This window comes from Loa loa (assembly GCF_000183805.2).
Source record: "Loa loa unplaced genomic scaffold supercont3.61, whole genome shotgun sequence".
NCBI classification, from domain to species: Eukaryota; Metazoa; Nematoda; class Chromadorea; order Rhabditida; family Onchocercidae; genus Loa; species Loa loa.
This window is the reverse complement of record NW_018108241.1, coordinates 93,918-109,366: the sequence shown is the minus strand read 5'-3', so window position 1 is coordinate 109,366 and position 15,449 is coordinate 93,918. Positions and strand designations below refer to the sequence as shown.

Here is a 15,449-nt window from a genome sequence, read left to right as displayed (position 1 = left end):
ACCTTTCCACTTTTCAAAAGCTTTATGCTATTCGAATTTATTTTCAATACCAACTTTTAACAACGTTCATTATTGCTATTTTTCACTATCGCAGATAGAAGATCAATACCTCTCGAATATCTTGCAAATAATATCGATTTCGTCTAATTCAACTATAGGTCTCATCTGCTATATATAACTTGACTTATAGCTCTCCAAGAGGAAGCATCTTTTTGTTTACTGCTATTCATTACTTTAGAGATGGCAGCAGTAAGAATTACTTCAGAAGTAATTCATATCTCCTTGGTATCTGTAATGAAATCACGAATATTTTAAATTTTGCGACAAACTATCAACAAAATTGTTAATTGTTTTTTTGTTTGAAAATTGCAAAGCAAAATTGTTTTGCAATTTTCAAACAAAAAATACATTCAAAAAAGCGGTATACAACAAAAGTTCTTGAACGGGCTGAGAAGTGATTATAAAATACCAGACATTAAATTTTTCTAAACTGCTGAGAAATGAAAAACGTGACAGTTCGTACTCTGATAAGGAGTAGTCCTTGTGACCACTCCGAAACAAACTCTCCATTTATCTTGTGGTGGCAATAAAGGGAAAAAGCGAATTTTTTTGTTTTTTTTTTAAATATTTTTGTAGTTCTCAGATGTATTATAAAGGGCAAACAACTCATGTAATTTGCTTTCCTTTCAATAATAAAGGACTAGGATTACAACATTGTGTAGAAATGAGCCCAGCCACAAAGACAAGATTAGGATTAACTAATCACTGAACGATTGTATACTTTCCAGCTAACTGGATTTATTCATTCTCATTACTTGAAAATTTTGAATTTGACCATATAAGTGAAGATTAAGCAATCATTGAAACCAACTGCGCCTTGCTTTTTGCAGAACATTTAGAACTCACTGTTGGTTTTTGTAATGTCATTCATCAATGACGCAAATGGCAGTTCTCAATTGATTTTGATGCCAAATACCTTTATCACAGTTATCACCTTCAAAAATCTTTCGATTCAGTTGAAAATTAGCTCATGACAGTAATGACGAGATTTCAAAATTTGTACCAATTTTAGTACTATATATATTTTAACTTCACTGAGGAAAACATGAAAACTATTTAAGTTAGTGACACTAACGATGCAATTCTGAATTTATTAACGAAAGTAATCAGTTTCATTAATAACTTAGTTTACTGTTATATAATTTTGTACATCGATTGCAATTATGACACGAATTGCTCCTTCATCCACTATACATTACTATTGCAATGTGTTGACGCGGATTGCAGCAACTTTTGTGGCATAATTTTCCTTTCATTTCATTACTTAATTTGCAGAATCAAAGGGTGGAAATTCAACGAGGAACAAAGTCGAATATTGAGCCTATAAAGGAAGAGCGGAACACTTCAAACATATCTGGCCAATATTCTCTAAAATCATTATATTCGCAGAACTGTGATTGTCGAAAATAGACAAAAATATTGATGACTCGGATAGTATTGTTTAGTGCTATCACATTATATCTTATCACTGTTATTAATGCTGCACCAAAACGATTCCGAAAACCAGGTGACTAGCCTTTGATTCTGCAAATTAATGCTATTTCTTGTTAACTCCTTCCAATGAAATAACCAAAATATATACAGTATAGGTTATTAGGTCTTGAAAAGAACTCGGTGCCCACTACCGTATGTGAAGCGTACAAACTTTAACTCTTTTGATCGAATGATATACTCGATTATTTAATAAGAAATGCTTCTATGAGCAAGAAACTGACCTCTATAAAGAATAAATAGTTGTAGATCTTGGGGGTCATTCGGATGATATAATTTAAGCAAAGAAAATGTCGTATAAGTCAAATTGCGTAGTCCGCTAAAAAAAAATAAGTGAAAAGTAAAATATTACTGAGTAAAATAATAAGTAAAATATTTCTGGTTACCAAATTCTTTTTGTTATATGCAAATTTTTACTTATACAATTTTATGGTTGATTGTGGATTTAGTTTGTTATAAAAACGGCTGGCAGAATCATAAAGAAAAAAAGGTGGAAAGAGTAATAAATTGAAGGCGGTTTAATGCAATTGTCGCAAGTGCAATTTAACAAAGAATGTCATTTTAAAATTCAACTAATATCCAATTTCAAACAATGAGAGAGATGAATTAATGATTTGCTCTGTCCCATACTTTAAACCACTCGAAATTTTGTTTGGAAGCTTTTCATCTGCTAGTGCTACTTCGTTATCTTGCAAAAACAAATCATTTTATTGCTTATAGCTGTAGCATTTTTTAGCGTTGAGATTAGAAATTTCGGGAAATCTTGAAATTTATTATATTCAATCTGTACCGAAAAAGAAGTATGTCCTTATGAAACCATGTAACTACGATTCATTCAAGCACTCCAAACTATTTCCAAAAAACACTTTTAGCAAAGCTATGGTAATTAATAAAATTTACTCATCGACTCATTTATCTTTTCTGCCACTTACTCTTCTTAACTAGTTCCAGGCACCGTCTCTTTGCGTTATATTTCATCTTTGACTGAACTCATAAGATACTTTTATATTATCTTAAATTAATTTTTTAACCTGATGAAATATGCAGAGTCTCTGTGACATTAATAGGGTAATACTCGGAAAAATTGAGACTTTTGCGCAATACCTATTTATTGAATTGTTTGTAATTTCTTTGAGCTATTTTCATTCATTTAATTGTTTTGACTGTGAATTCAACTTCATCATAAAATTTGACTTTGTAAATTCATTGAAATCAATGGTAAAAGTTACGATATGTAGTTTTGGAAGAGGTTTAATATTAAGGTCATCTTAATGAGAAAGAAGCAATGATTAATTCCAGTTGAAAGAGGTTGAGGAGACATTTACCGGAATGAATTAACTGCAAGAAACATTTTTAGTTTTACATATTTCAGTATGTTTGTTTTCAAGCACAAGCACTTTTTGTTTTTATATAACTTAATATGATTGTTTCAAGTAAATGCACCTCTGTACATTAAATTTCAAGAAAGTTGAAGTAGAAAACTTTCGAAGTTGATAGCGGAATGTTGCGAAATCCTGAAAATATAAATGTCGTAAGATCAAAGGGCATAAAGTTTTGCATTGTTCCTTCCAGAATGTCCGGATGATCAGCTGTGGGTATACGTAAACGTGACGGAATCAGATCGAGAAGAGTACCACATCAATAGGACCAGAGCAAGCTCTCTTTTTGAATGTACACGAAAATGTTACAACGATCCTCGGTGTTTCTCATTGAAATACCGCGAAGCGGACTCATCAGGTTGCGTGCTAACCGGTTTTGGCTCTGAATCCTGCCATAAGATTATTTCCGTACCAACTACTAAAATCAAATATGATATCAAAACACTTATCACTATTGATTGTATAAAATGCAAATTAACGAAGCAATTTAATTCAAGTAAGTATTTACTTATTTCAAGTAAGTAATTGTGACAATTACAGTAGTAATTTAAAACGATAAATTTTTTATGACTATATTAAATCTGGCAATTATGTTTTCTTCCAAATTGCTTATCATTTTCTTTATTTTCGAAACTTTTCCATTCAAGTTTGAAAAGTTTTCATCATTTGCTGCTTGTATTCCCGAAATAATGATCATTGCAGAAGAGCTGAAGACATCTTCTGAGCCAAACGACAATAATGAACTGTCTTTCTCATTTTCAGGTTCACACTTATATCTATAATCATTTAGAACTTAGTTTTAAAGATATCATTTGCTTTAGAAAAAAGCAAGTCCAAAATTCGAATAAAATGTTAAAAACGGACGGAAACTATATTGAATAGAATTTTATTTCTTTAGAATCTAAGTTATGTGATAAACAAACGATTGCAGGAGAGCCATTTAATGATACAGCACTGCAGTCGTTATTAACCTTGGGAAATACAATTGCATCTGTTTCTGGAACGGATGCATGCCAACCTGAAGGTAGAATTCCATTGTCATCAATCTTGTAAAGCTTTCAAGTAAAATTAGAATGGCATCTCAAAAGTATAAAATAATATCAGCAAAATGTCTTCCGGCTGATATCCTTCCTTTAAATAATTTCATAAACGAAGTATTTATCATGTAACTACTCATAAATCAACATTCTGCTGTGTCACTTTCAACAACCTATCTGCTATCGAAGTCTTGTGCAATTACTTCTAATTGGAAAAATACTGAAAATTACTGAAAAATGATTTAGGTTTTGCAAAGATTACTATTACAAGTCTACTATTACAAGTAGCCTAGAGATTTACATGCACTGCATTTGACAACGATAGCACTAAATTTTATTACTCTATCGTCCATTCTTTTGTCAGGACGAAAGTTCGAGAACAGGAAATTAAAGGAACAGTTAGAGAAATTAGAGGAACAGGAAATTAGACTTTGACTTGCGATTAAATTATGATCACAGTAATAGTCAAAATCCTAGCTGACTTGTGTAAACAGTATTAAGTTGATCATTGTTAATGCCATGTCGTATCGTCATTCTTTGTGCTATCTTGCTGAGAGAAAAAAAACGAGTTTTCTGTTGGTATTGTAGTTTAAATTGAAATTTCTGAAATTTGTCCATAATTTCTGAAATGTCTATTATTCTAGACCAAAAATATTATTTAGCAATGAGATGTCACGAGGACATATGGTTTATTGCCGAAGAAGAGACTAACTCGGCAACTTCTGATTTCTTAGAGGTAATAACCACGGCCAACTCAGTCCGGGAATGTGCTGAAAAGTGTTTCGACAGTTGTTGTAAGGTATGTTTATTTTGCTTTGTACATGGCAAATTATTAAGAGGGAAAATTGAAAACACTAATTCTACTAGTGAGTGAATGTGAGTACTCCATATTCAGGAATAAACTTGTAATCATATCACTAGACTGTCCAACGGAAGAACTTCAATTCGAATGTCTGTTATAAATTTCCTTTCGTTCCAGACTTGGAATTTCTTGGTTGCAAAAAAGAAAAAAGTCAACAATAACATTTACTAACAAAAAAAGCCAACAAAGTTAACCAACAAAATAAACTTTTTGCTGGTTTCAAAATATTTCGACGATATTTTCAATTCGAAAAATGAATTAAAATTGCACAGAGTTCCTCTAGTTCTCACAGGATTTCGTTAAATTAATGAAAATAACATAAACATAGAAACATAGGATGAATTGAAAGTTTTACAGACGGCTGTCTACTCAAGTGTCGGAAAAAAATGTCAATTTATAAAGGAAAGTAAAATTAGAGATGGTGACAATTGTGAGATGAAGTCTTTTTCTTCTTACGTCGATCAATATGGTGGTTATTTATTTATTTATTTATTTATTTATCTTTTTGTTATGTGAAAGCAAAATGTATTTATTCGTCAACATTCCTTTTTAAGACTTGCATTCAAATTTTCTTATGCTATGATACTTAATGTTTTCGATTTAAATTGTACTTTCGAATTGTGATATATTTTAAAAGCATAAAGGAAAACAACAATAAATACAAATCAGTTTGAGATTCACTGATACTCATTTACGCTTGGAAGGGTAATTAACTAATGCCCTTGCATGGTTACAAAATTCGACGAAAATTTTCTAATTTACATTTGCCCTTTTTTTAAAAATTGGAAGTATATCAATCATAAGTTTGAATTTTCCTTTAAATGTATTGTTAAGAATCTAATCGGACCAAAATAACATGTGTGACGTGTGGTTTATCATCATTGCAAAACAATCTCCATATGTTAAAAGTACCGGAAGGAGATTTTTTGGATACAGGTAACTGTTTTGATGAATCAAAAGTTAAAAAAGATGAGCTTAAAAAAGATATCCAGTTAGTTATCTTGTTTGAATATCTTTTAAAAAATAAAATAAAATGTTGTAAACAATTAGGAGAACCATATGACAGAAATATCCGTAAGATTAGAGGGAAAAAGGACAGCATGCATGCATGACAATCATGCAACCTACTGCATCTGTAGGACACTAAATCTTTGCGGTGCGTCGATTTTCTCTTAATTTTCAAGATTGACGTTTCCTTCTTTTTCTTTTTTTTGAATTGGTGTTAATAAATTATTTTTCGAGCAGCTTTTGCCTCTTTTAAAACGTATTTTTTGATTCTTGCATAGAAAAATAGGACTAAATGACGATTTTAAGTATTGAAGAATTCAACGTTGCAAATTTAACGCTATTAGTCAATTAGTCATTTCAGTGGGATATGTTTAAAAAACAGCTATGCTTCTACTTGTTATGTCGTACTTCAGACATATTTCTAAATACTTTGGCATATCTTCCTTTATAAGAAGAGTATTTACAGAAGATTTAAATTTCTAAAAAAGTTCATCCATCTTTAACAGTGTAATTTCCGAAACAAATTTTTTTAACTTAAATTTAATCATTCCCTTCAATATGTATAACATTCTTTTAAAAGTATAATGATAATTTCTGAAAGTATCCACGCAAAACACGAAATGTTTATCGTTTATAATTGGTATGTCATGCCGTTTAATTGCATTATGATAACTTGTTGCGAGAGTAGTGAATTTCTCTTAGCTATTCTACTGTTAATTTTGATAGATTGAATATTGTATCTTGCTTCATTACTGCTTTAAAATGTTTCGTCATTAGCCAAACTGATATCATAATCGTAATCAGACAAAAGATTCGCACCACATTCATTCATTGTGGACATTCACAGCAAGTGATGATACATATGAAACGAAATGATGGTAATTTAAAGTAAATAGAGGTCATTCTGCACAAAAATCCATACGCTTTAAAAAAAGTCCTTTTTTTTACATAATGATAATAATGAAATTTTCGATGGTCATAGTATATGTGAATAAGATCTGTAACAACGGTTAGGAGAAGAATGAAAGAATAAACTTTCAGAAAAGTCAGTACAATTGAGGAAAAAAAGCAAGCGTGAGGAAGTTGGAAAAGTAGCAGAATCTGAAGAAGTATCTCAGTCTAGCAGTTCCGAACAACCTATGATGGCTTCAGCAGTTGATACATCCAGTTCCTCACAAGATAAACCACAATCACCATTTGATTCTCAATTCATGAAAATGGGTATACATCATTCCATTTCATCCCTTTTTTAATTCTTTGATTTTTCGAATTATGCAGGGGTAACTTCCTGAATTATGTTCCACTCCAGCAAAAGCTAATTTCAGCCTGCATCGTTGTATTTGAAGTCGATCCGGAAGCCAATATGGCCAATTTCATAGCTAAAGATAGTATTAAAGTTGACAGGTGACGCTTGGAAATTTAGTCCAATTAGCCATTCATCGATCGTGAAATATCCTTTGTGAAATATGCATCATAGTTAAAAAGTTTACGGTAATCTTAGTGATCTACAAATGATTCGTTACGGGGAATCTCTAAAAGTTCCTTAAAAATGTATTTACATTTTAAGCGGATCTAATTTAATTTATTCAAAGTTTTTAACGGAATTCCAGGACATTTGAAGCGAGCTTGAGAATTATGGAATTAATGTAGAAAAACGAAATTTCAGAGCTGATCATTGCGCGTACCTCTGCTACCGAGACGCCTGCAGCGCAGCCATCTTTACGCCAGCAACTGCTCCTGGTAGCAAAGGTACCTGCGAAAGACGATTTGATATTGCGGAGAAGTGTAACGCCACGCTGAATAGGGATTACTACTACAAGACTACCAAGCCTATTCACTTGCAATGTTTTAGATGCCGTAAGCTTCAAAATCTTTTATTATTTGTTCTATAACAAAATGTAGATCCAAAGTAAATAATAATTTCTACCAATCCTTCCAAAAATTTTTCAAACATAATGCAGATTTCATTTTCTAACATTTTAGAGCTATCAAATTGTTACAAATATATTTCAGTTCCCGAGAAACCACAAACGAAACCATCACTTGAAGCAATTACCCCACAGCCGGAAACATCGCTTGTCACACAGAAGAAGCATTCATCTGAAACAACAACTGTAGTTCAAACTGAAGAGAGTGATGGGTTGGTTAAAACCACATTGATGCATGATGTGGAACTGAAAATGGCTGAAATGGAACCGGAAGAAATCGAAGAGAAAGAAAAGGATGTGGGAATTACTGCATTTGACGTTATCAATAAAGACATAGAGATGAGTACTGTCGTCGAAGAAAGTAAGGACAAATTTATACAGGCAGAGGATACTAATTCGGTGGAGACCACTCAAGCACTCATAACATTCATTGGAAATGAGCAAACACAAGCATCCATTGAAAATATTATATTTGGACCGGACGTTGAAACTGAAACATTCACAAAAGTAATTTCGACTAGTACTGAAGACATAGAAATAACGACAAGCGAGTCAGCCATTGGGTTATTGACCAGCGACTCGACATTTGAAAGTCATTCAGCAACTCTTAAAACTGAATCCGTTTTATCTACCAATCATGTAACTGGAGTTGGAGCACAAACTACTTTCGAGCATGGATCAATAGGTGCAGCGGGGTCAAAAATACAAGCACTCGAATCCGTACACCAATCCAGTCCAAAAAGTGAAGAATTTACTTCGGCTACTACAGAAGAATCTAGTGCTTGGCAAAAGGTAACATCAGAAGCAAGAGCAAGTGACGATACATTGCAGCGTGAACATGAAGCTGAAATAGGATATGACACAACAGAACTTACGCGAGCAGATGGTACAGGAAGTAAAGTTGGGGAAGCAATGACAACACCTACGATAGGGACCATCGAGAAAGGTGAAAGCGAAGTCGAAGAATTCAGTAGCAGTGTAATAATGTTAAGTTCCACAGGTGTTGGAATTGATGAATTCAGCGTAAAACCAAATGTAAGCTCGATAAAAGCCAAATTAAGCAAAGGAACGGAAGCAACGCGGATATTCAGTGAGATAAAGCAGGCTACATCTGAAGGTCACACCGAAGCAATTTATACTGGTGGAAGCACAGAAGCAAAGTCATCATATCCCGAAGAACAAGATGAAGCAACAGCATCTTCAGATTTATCCACCGCTTCATATAAGTCCATATCTGCTATCTCTAAACAAAAGAAAAAAACTGATGGATTACCATCAAGAGATGTCACCGAAGCTCACATATATCTCCAAGGTGTGTTATTTCTTTCAAGTTACGGTTGTGATCCGTTCACTGTAATGGACAGTTACTTTTGGAATACAGTGCCTCCTTGCTGACCATTCAATGAATTAGTTTTAATCTCATTTCTAATATAGGTTCAACAGACATATGTGTTCTTTAAATTTTAGCCATAATTATAGGATGTATCGTAACTTTCCAAGCGGATCCGCATAGTAAACGTCCCGCGGAATCTCCCGCTGGCTTCCAAGCCTCAACAATTGCTCAAACTGTAGAAGTTTGTGCTGGAAGATGTTACCAGGTTTGTTTTAATTTTTAATCAAATTTCCAATTAAACAGATTTTACAAAAATGAAATAAAAAGACTTACTCTCCAATTCCAGGATGGTTGCACTGGTGCCAAGTACGATCCGTTGAGCAAAGAATGCATCCTAAGCTATAGCGGCAAACAAATTTGCAATAACGGACCAGAGCATTTTTTTTATCAAGCCAATGAAACCACTTGGATTCATTGTACCGGATGTCGTATGTTCATTTTGAGTCCAACGGAAAAATATTCGGGCCATTTTTGGTAATTGAAATTCAGTTCCAATTTTATGATCTTACAATTTGATTTCGAATTTGAAGTTTTCAGGACAGCACAAGCCAGGAGATCAAGGTATCAACATAATGGTGCATCCAGTTAAAGCAAAAAGTTCGTTTTCCAGTCTTTTTTAGATTAGAATTTCATGATGGTTGATGATTTTCTTCGTGAAAAAATGAGAAAATCCTGTAATGAAACAATCGATTTTTGTTCCTATTTGAAATCGATATTAAATACAATCAAGATCTCATCGTAGCGTTTTCTAAATATGCAAAATAACTGAACTATAAATGTAGAAATATTGGAATTTTCGGCAGCAAAGGAAACTGCCGTTTAAAGATACTGCAGTGAGTGACACAGCGACATTGTTTTCTACAGAGGTACCAGAAGTTAAATCAATCAAATCAGACGAAACTCCAATGACAGAATCAGGAGTAGCGTCGGAAACGAGTACGCAAGAAGATGAAAAAAGTACGGAACAAGCAATAGAAAAAGTAATGACTGAAACTTTATTATCATCATCATCATCATCAACAGCAACAGCAGTAGTAGAAGAAATTTCAACAGAAACAGCAAAAGTTTCAAGAGCAACAGAGGAAGCAACTTTCGTGAACACTTTGGAAAAGAAAACAGGAATACCGGAAGTGCAGCTAAGCATTGACACCATTCCGACATCAGCTGCTGCTATAAAGGGCGAGGAATTAGTGAGTAAGGAAGAAATACCGATCACCGCTGCACCGCTCCAAACAACCCTCTTTGGACATGGCAAGTTTTTGTTTTAGTTTAACAAATGCATTATATCATGAATGGCTCTCAAGTTCACGAGCACTGAAGTAGCAAAATAAGCTCACGTTATCCGTGATTGTCTTCTTTTCCATGCACCAACAAAAAATGCACAAAATTCAGCCGCGTATCGTCGGTCCGCTCTCATACATCTCGATTTTCCGCTCAACACAAATCGATTACCATAGTTCCTTTCAGATTGTAGCGTTTTATTCCAAGCTAGACCCATCGACGGCCATCCCAAAGAGCTTATCACCGAATTGATTCCAGTAGGTGCAACACCCACAGTAAAAGAGTGCGCTAAACGTTGTTATATGGTTTGTAATTAATTCTATGAAACTGTGCGCAGGAAATTTTGACATTCATCTTTGAAGATGAAGACTTTCATCAGGAAAATTTACTGAATATTCCTCTCTTTAAAATTGAATTTTTTAAATTAAGTTTTCAGGTAAATTTTTGGTGCATAAAATGAGAATAAATTTTAGGATGGATGCACAGGTGCAAAATTTGATCCGGTAAACCTGGAGTGTTTATTAACATTTGAAGATTATCATCAATGTGACGAAAATGAGCAACAACACCATTCATTGGAGGCTACCGAAACGTTGTGGATTCACTGTATTAGTTGCAGTAAGTTAATTTTTTTTCACCCTGTTTTTCCTTTTATTTTATTTCTACTTGCTATGATTTTAAACTTTACTGAAATCAAACTTTATTTCAGAGAAGGAATTCACCGAAAGCACTTTAGGCTTATTGGTTCAAGATGCAACTACTTTGCCAGGTTGATTTATGAACTTGAAATCCTTCTTGAACTTGAAGAGCTGTTAAAAATTGTTGATTTAAAAATTAGCTCATATCTGCTTTAATATCTTATTTCAAATAATAGCCAAGAAATCAAAGGGAAAAGATTTTTTTCAGCAACTGATGAAGGTTCTTTAGCTTCGGAACCTACAAAAGTTGAAGAAAATTTTCTGACAAGTGTAAGTCCGGATATAAAACTGGAATGGACAGAAGAAGTAGAATCAGCATTTGCAAGTGATTCGGGTAAGACAGCCGACAAATCAGCTGATGTGCTGCCTGAACCATCGGTGGGACTAAAAAGCACTATAAAGGAAGGTGAAGAAATACTTTTTGCAAGACCACCATCCTTTGGAAATGAAAGTATATTCCAAGTGGAAACCAAAGAACAAGAAGTTAGAAGTGAAGAATCTGGAGAAGAATCCAGTTCCGCTTCTACTGTTGTAGCTGTAGAAGAAGAAGAAGAGATTTCAAGATCACCAACATTAAAATCATCAGTGGAGTTGTCTACAAAACACTTAGAAATGGAAACAACTTCAACCGCGGCTGACGTCATGGAAACATTCATTGAAACAAGCGGTGATGAATTAGAAACTATAGTTCAACCTGATATTTTGATTTCATCGACTTTACAAACACCATTGAACGTTCCCACTGATAGTTCGGAACTATCAAATATTAGTGGAGAAATTTCTGAAAGTAGCGTCGCTTCTTCTGTTGTTGAGAATTCAACCACCATTCCTCAAACAAGCACAATTGAATCTGGCGAACGGAAGGACCAGAAGAAAGCTACTGTCGAATTTCAAGAAGAAGCTGAACCGACAGCTATTTCAGCAGAAATCACCGTTATGCCAACATCTATTAATGGAATAACGGATGATATCGTTGGAGCTGTAGCCAGCATTGTTGCAAACATCTCAAGTAATGTGCCGAAAACTGATATGAAAGAAATGACCCGTATGCTAGAAGGTTCGAGTACAAAAACTAAGGGAACTGTGCCATTCGTTGCACTTAAGACAACCGTAGAATCACGCACTGAAGCAACTTCTGCTAGTATTGACGGAACATTCCACACAGATATTACTTCATCGATTATAGAAGAAACTGCATCAATAAAATCAGATGCTGGAGTAACGCCTGAGAAAGTAGGCGACGTTCCATTATCAGATATGACTAAAGCAACAACCGCTGAAGTAGTTGGCGAAGTAATGTCTGTCGCAGAAGAAACAAGCACTTCCATAAGTATCGAAGAAAATACTGAAGCAACATTAGGACTTCTAGAAAAAACATCTGATGGAGTTTTGTTCTCCAAACCAGTTCCAAATTCAATAATGAAGCAGCCATTTGTGCAAGAGAATGTCGGTGACATCATCAAAAAGATTGCTCAGACAAAAGATATTTTCGTGACTGATATTAAGACAGTGGTGGCAGATGCAGCAGTTAAGGAAGAAGTGGTTGAGAAATTGGAAGAAGAAAGTCAAGTTGTAAGTGAAGCAATCAAGGATTCAGCGAGTGTCGCTAATAAGTTAGGAAATGGAGGTTAGTATATATTTAATTTTAAGGCAGAGAAGCCAAATTTTATTCATACTATTTTGTCCCCTGTAGTTGTACACGTTACTTTTTTTATTCTCTTGGGATCTACAAGCGATTCTGATATAATCTTCAAAAGATTCATTAAAAATCCAAGTAGTAACCTGTTGTTTAGGTGAACTTATGACGACAGAACCGCCCGTGCAAGCGGTCTCAGATTTGATCAGTGTTTTGAGTCATAATACGAAAATTGAAGAAGTGATTGGACGCAAGGAAAAAGAAAACGGTATTTAGGTTTTTTTAATAAACCAGTTTTTAATTAAAATAGTTATAGCTACTGAATGTGCTACTAATCCTTAATTCATAATTAATAGAAAACAATTCGCATAGTGGATTGCTCTTTCAACCCTTGAAAACCGTTGATATAGAAATGTAGCCCGCTGATTCAGACTACTAACTCTTTTTATAATCAATCACGGAACAGAGCAGATAATAAATGATTGTAGTTGGATATTATAATAGATTAAAGTTCGTTTGAAGTTACTTTCGAAATGGGCGAAGTCTTAGCGAATTGAAATTTCGTGTATTGTTGAAGATGCGTTTGTCGTTGATGATGTGCCCGTAACAAAAGATGTTGATGAGCGAATGATGACGGCAGGTGTTGTAATCAATAAACTCCAAAAAGATATCGCCAAAAATTCTCTCCAAAACATCGCTAAAATAAAACCTTTTGAGGGTAAATTTCCATATGAAGTCTTAAATATCACTAGCTCATAATCATTAACTGCTTTAAGGATGTTCTATTAGAAAATTTCGATAAACTCTTAACATATCTTTTCACTGCAAATTCTATCACGGCTTAAAAATTGCTGTTTTTCTGGAAATTTCGTTTTTTAAAAAATTTTTATGAGTTTTACATTATAGTTTGGTCAATAGTTCTCCTTCAAGAAGTAATCGAAAACCTTTCGCCTTTTAATGTGTTTTCCGCAGATGTTATGTGCATACAGAAGGCAAATTGGATATATTCATCACCAAATAATATTAAAAATGTTTTCATACATTGTAACTATGAGAAATAATTTCGAGCCTCTGAAAAAATAGCAGAAGGAATTGATTATTGCAGGAACACCTACTGAATGTCTCGGCCGAATTGAATTCGAAATATTGGCAATAGAAGATCTCTCACAGCTAAATATCACCAATGAGACTGCTGTAGAATCACCAGCTGCATGTGCGATGAAATGCTACAAAGCTGTAAAATTTTATCATTTTTGCAAAACATTTAAAAAAGGTATATGATTATCAGTTTATTTGCTGAGCAAATTTGCACCACTGAATTCTTCTCTAAGATCACCAGTATGCATCCTTTTGTAGTATTATCATTATCTTATTAGCATATTTCTTTGCAGGAGTTCTGTTCTTAGTTAGGATAAATCATTTGAAGGTAAACTGTCTTCTCGCAATATATAAGGAAAGCCAAAATGATGAATCAACAAGTGCAGTATGTATGCTGACAAGTAATTCTGCTATTTGCTCATCAGAGAAGAAATTCATACCGCAGCACAAGTCCGACCTATCACCAATCATCATCAGCTGTTTAAAATGCACCAGTACGCGTAATCTTTCTTCATGCTCATAATGTTCTGAAAAAAGCTTTGGTCTTCTATCACGATCGCTACGGCGTCTTAAGTCCTCGTCGATTCGGTGCTGGTTTGTTAAATCTCAACAATGAAATTAAGAAATTCATTGTTGGTTTTTCCAGAATGCAATTATGTCATCAGCACGATGACGGAATTAACGAGGATACAGCAGGGAGAGACAGTGGAGCCAGCACTTTCAATCGGACAATGCGGTGAGATATGCTGGAAACATAACTGTACCGTCGCTCAGTATGATCATAAATCGAACCTCGTAAGCATCTTGGAACTTAATTTTCAAATTTAAAATCATTGATTCAAGTCAGTCAATCTGGTTTATAAGAATCTCAATAGTTCAACTTATTTTTCTCGTAGTTTTCAGCACTCATGATAACTTATACATTGAAAAACCCTTACAATATTTTCAAAGACTATGTGATAACCTGCTATTGCTAATTATATCAGATTTTCAGTGCTTATTAACATCAATGAAAAATCAGCAGGATTGTTCTCAAGAGACACCAATAGTAGTAAACGGAGATGAACCGGTTTTACTGGAATGCGTCCGCTGTTTCACTTAATCTATGACAATTTAAGCTACTGTATGTTAAAGCATAGCAAATTCTTCATATTCTCATCAATGTTCCTGCCTTCAATATATCATATTCAGTGTTTCCCACAAAGAAAATCATTAATTCTATTAAAGTTGATCCTTAAGAGGTCACATACGGTCACAAGTAGAGAAAGTTCACATACGCCATTCTATTAAAAAAATCAGAAATCTTTCTGGACAGAAGAAATTCATTTCATTTCAGCATTCTCCAAAATTTCGATATGTTTGTTAAATAAGGATATTACTCGAGTTCATTGTTTTATTTGACTGCTGTCAGTTTAGGTACTTTATATACATTATACATTATACAATTTAGGTACATTATATATATATGATAGATAGATATAAACGATATTTGCACGGGTGCGCGGAAGACAGGGAGAAGGATTATTCCATTCGAAAATTATGACAAAATCTCTGAGCTAACGTTGCTTCTTCCATACT

The 15,449-nt window shown here is 34.0% G+C and overlaps 2 protein-coding genes across 2 annotated transcripts; both read left to right on the top strand.

The window, feature by feature from the left end:
- Nucleotides 1-2,766: 2,766 nt before the first annotated feature.
- On the top strand, nt 2,767-5,000 carry LOAG_03163 (hypothetical protein; the record flags this gene model as incomplete). Its single annotated transcript, XM_020446240.1, has 6 exons — nt 2,767-2,800; nt 3,124-3,426; nt 3,633-3,692; nt 3,862-3,954; nt 4,630-4,766; nt 4,947-5,000. The coding sequence occupies 6 exons, from the start codon at nt 2,767-2,769 to the stop codon at nt 4,998-5,000; spliced, it is 681 nt and encodes a 226-aa protein (XP_020303395.1).
- Nucleotides 5,001-6,699: 1,699 nt separating this feature from the next.
- On the top strand, nt 6,700-15,070 carry LOAG_03162 (hypothetical protein; the record flags this gene model as incomplete). Its single annotated transcript, XM_020446239.1, has 18 exons — nt 6,700-6,715; nt 6,879-7,058; nt 7,163-7,241; nt 7,504-7,694; nt 7,851-9,077; nt 9,245-9,363; nt 9,445-9,601; nt 9,993-10,409; nt 10,626-10,744; nt 10,913-11,057; nt 11,149-11,208; nt 11,346-12,764; nt 12,931-13,041; nt 13,351-13,491; nt 13,879-14,009; nt 14,200-14,365; nt 14,518-14,666; nt 14,866-15,070. 18 exons carry the CDS (start codon nt 6,700-6,702, stop codon nt 14,971-14,973), a joined length of 4,935 nt encoding a protein of 1,644 aa, XP_020303394.1. The 3' UTR covers nt 14,974-15,070.
- Nucleotides 15,071-15,449: the final 379 nt, after the last annotated feature.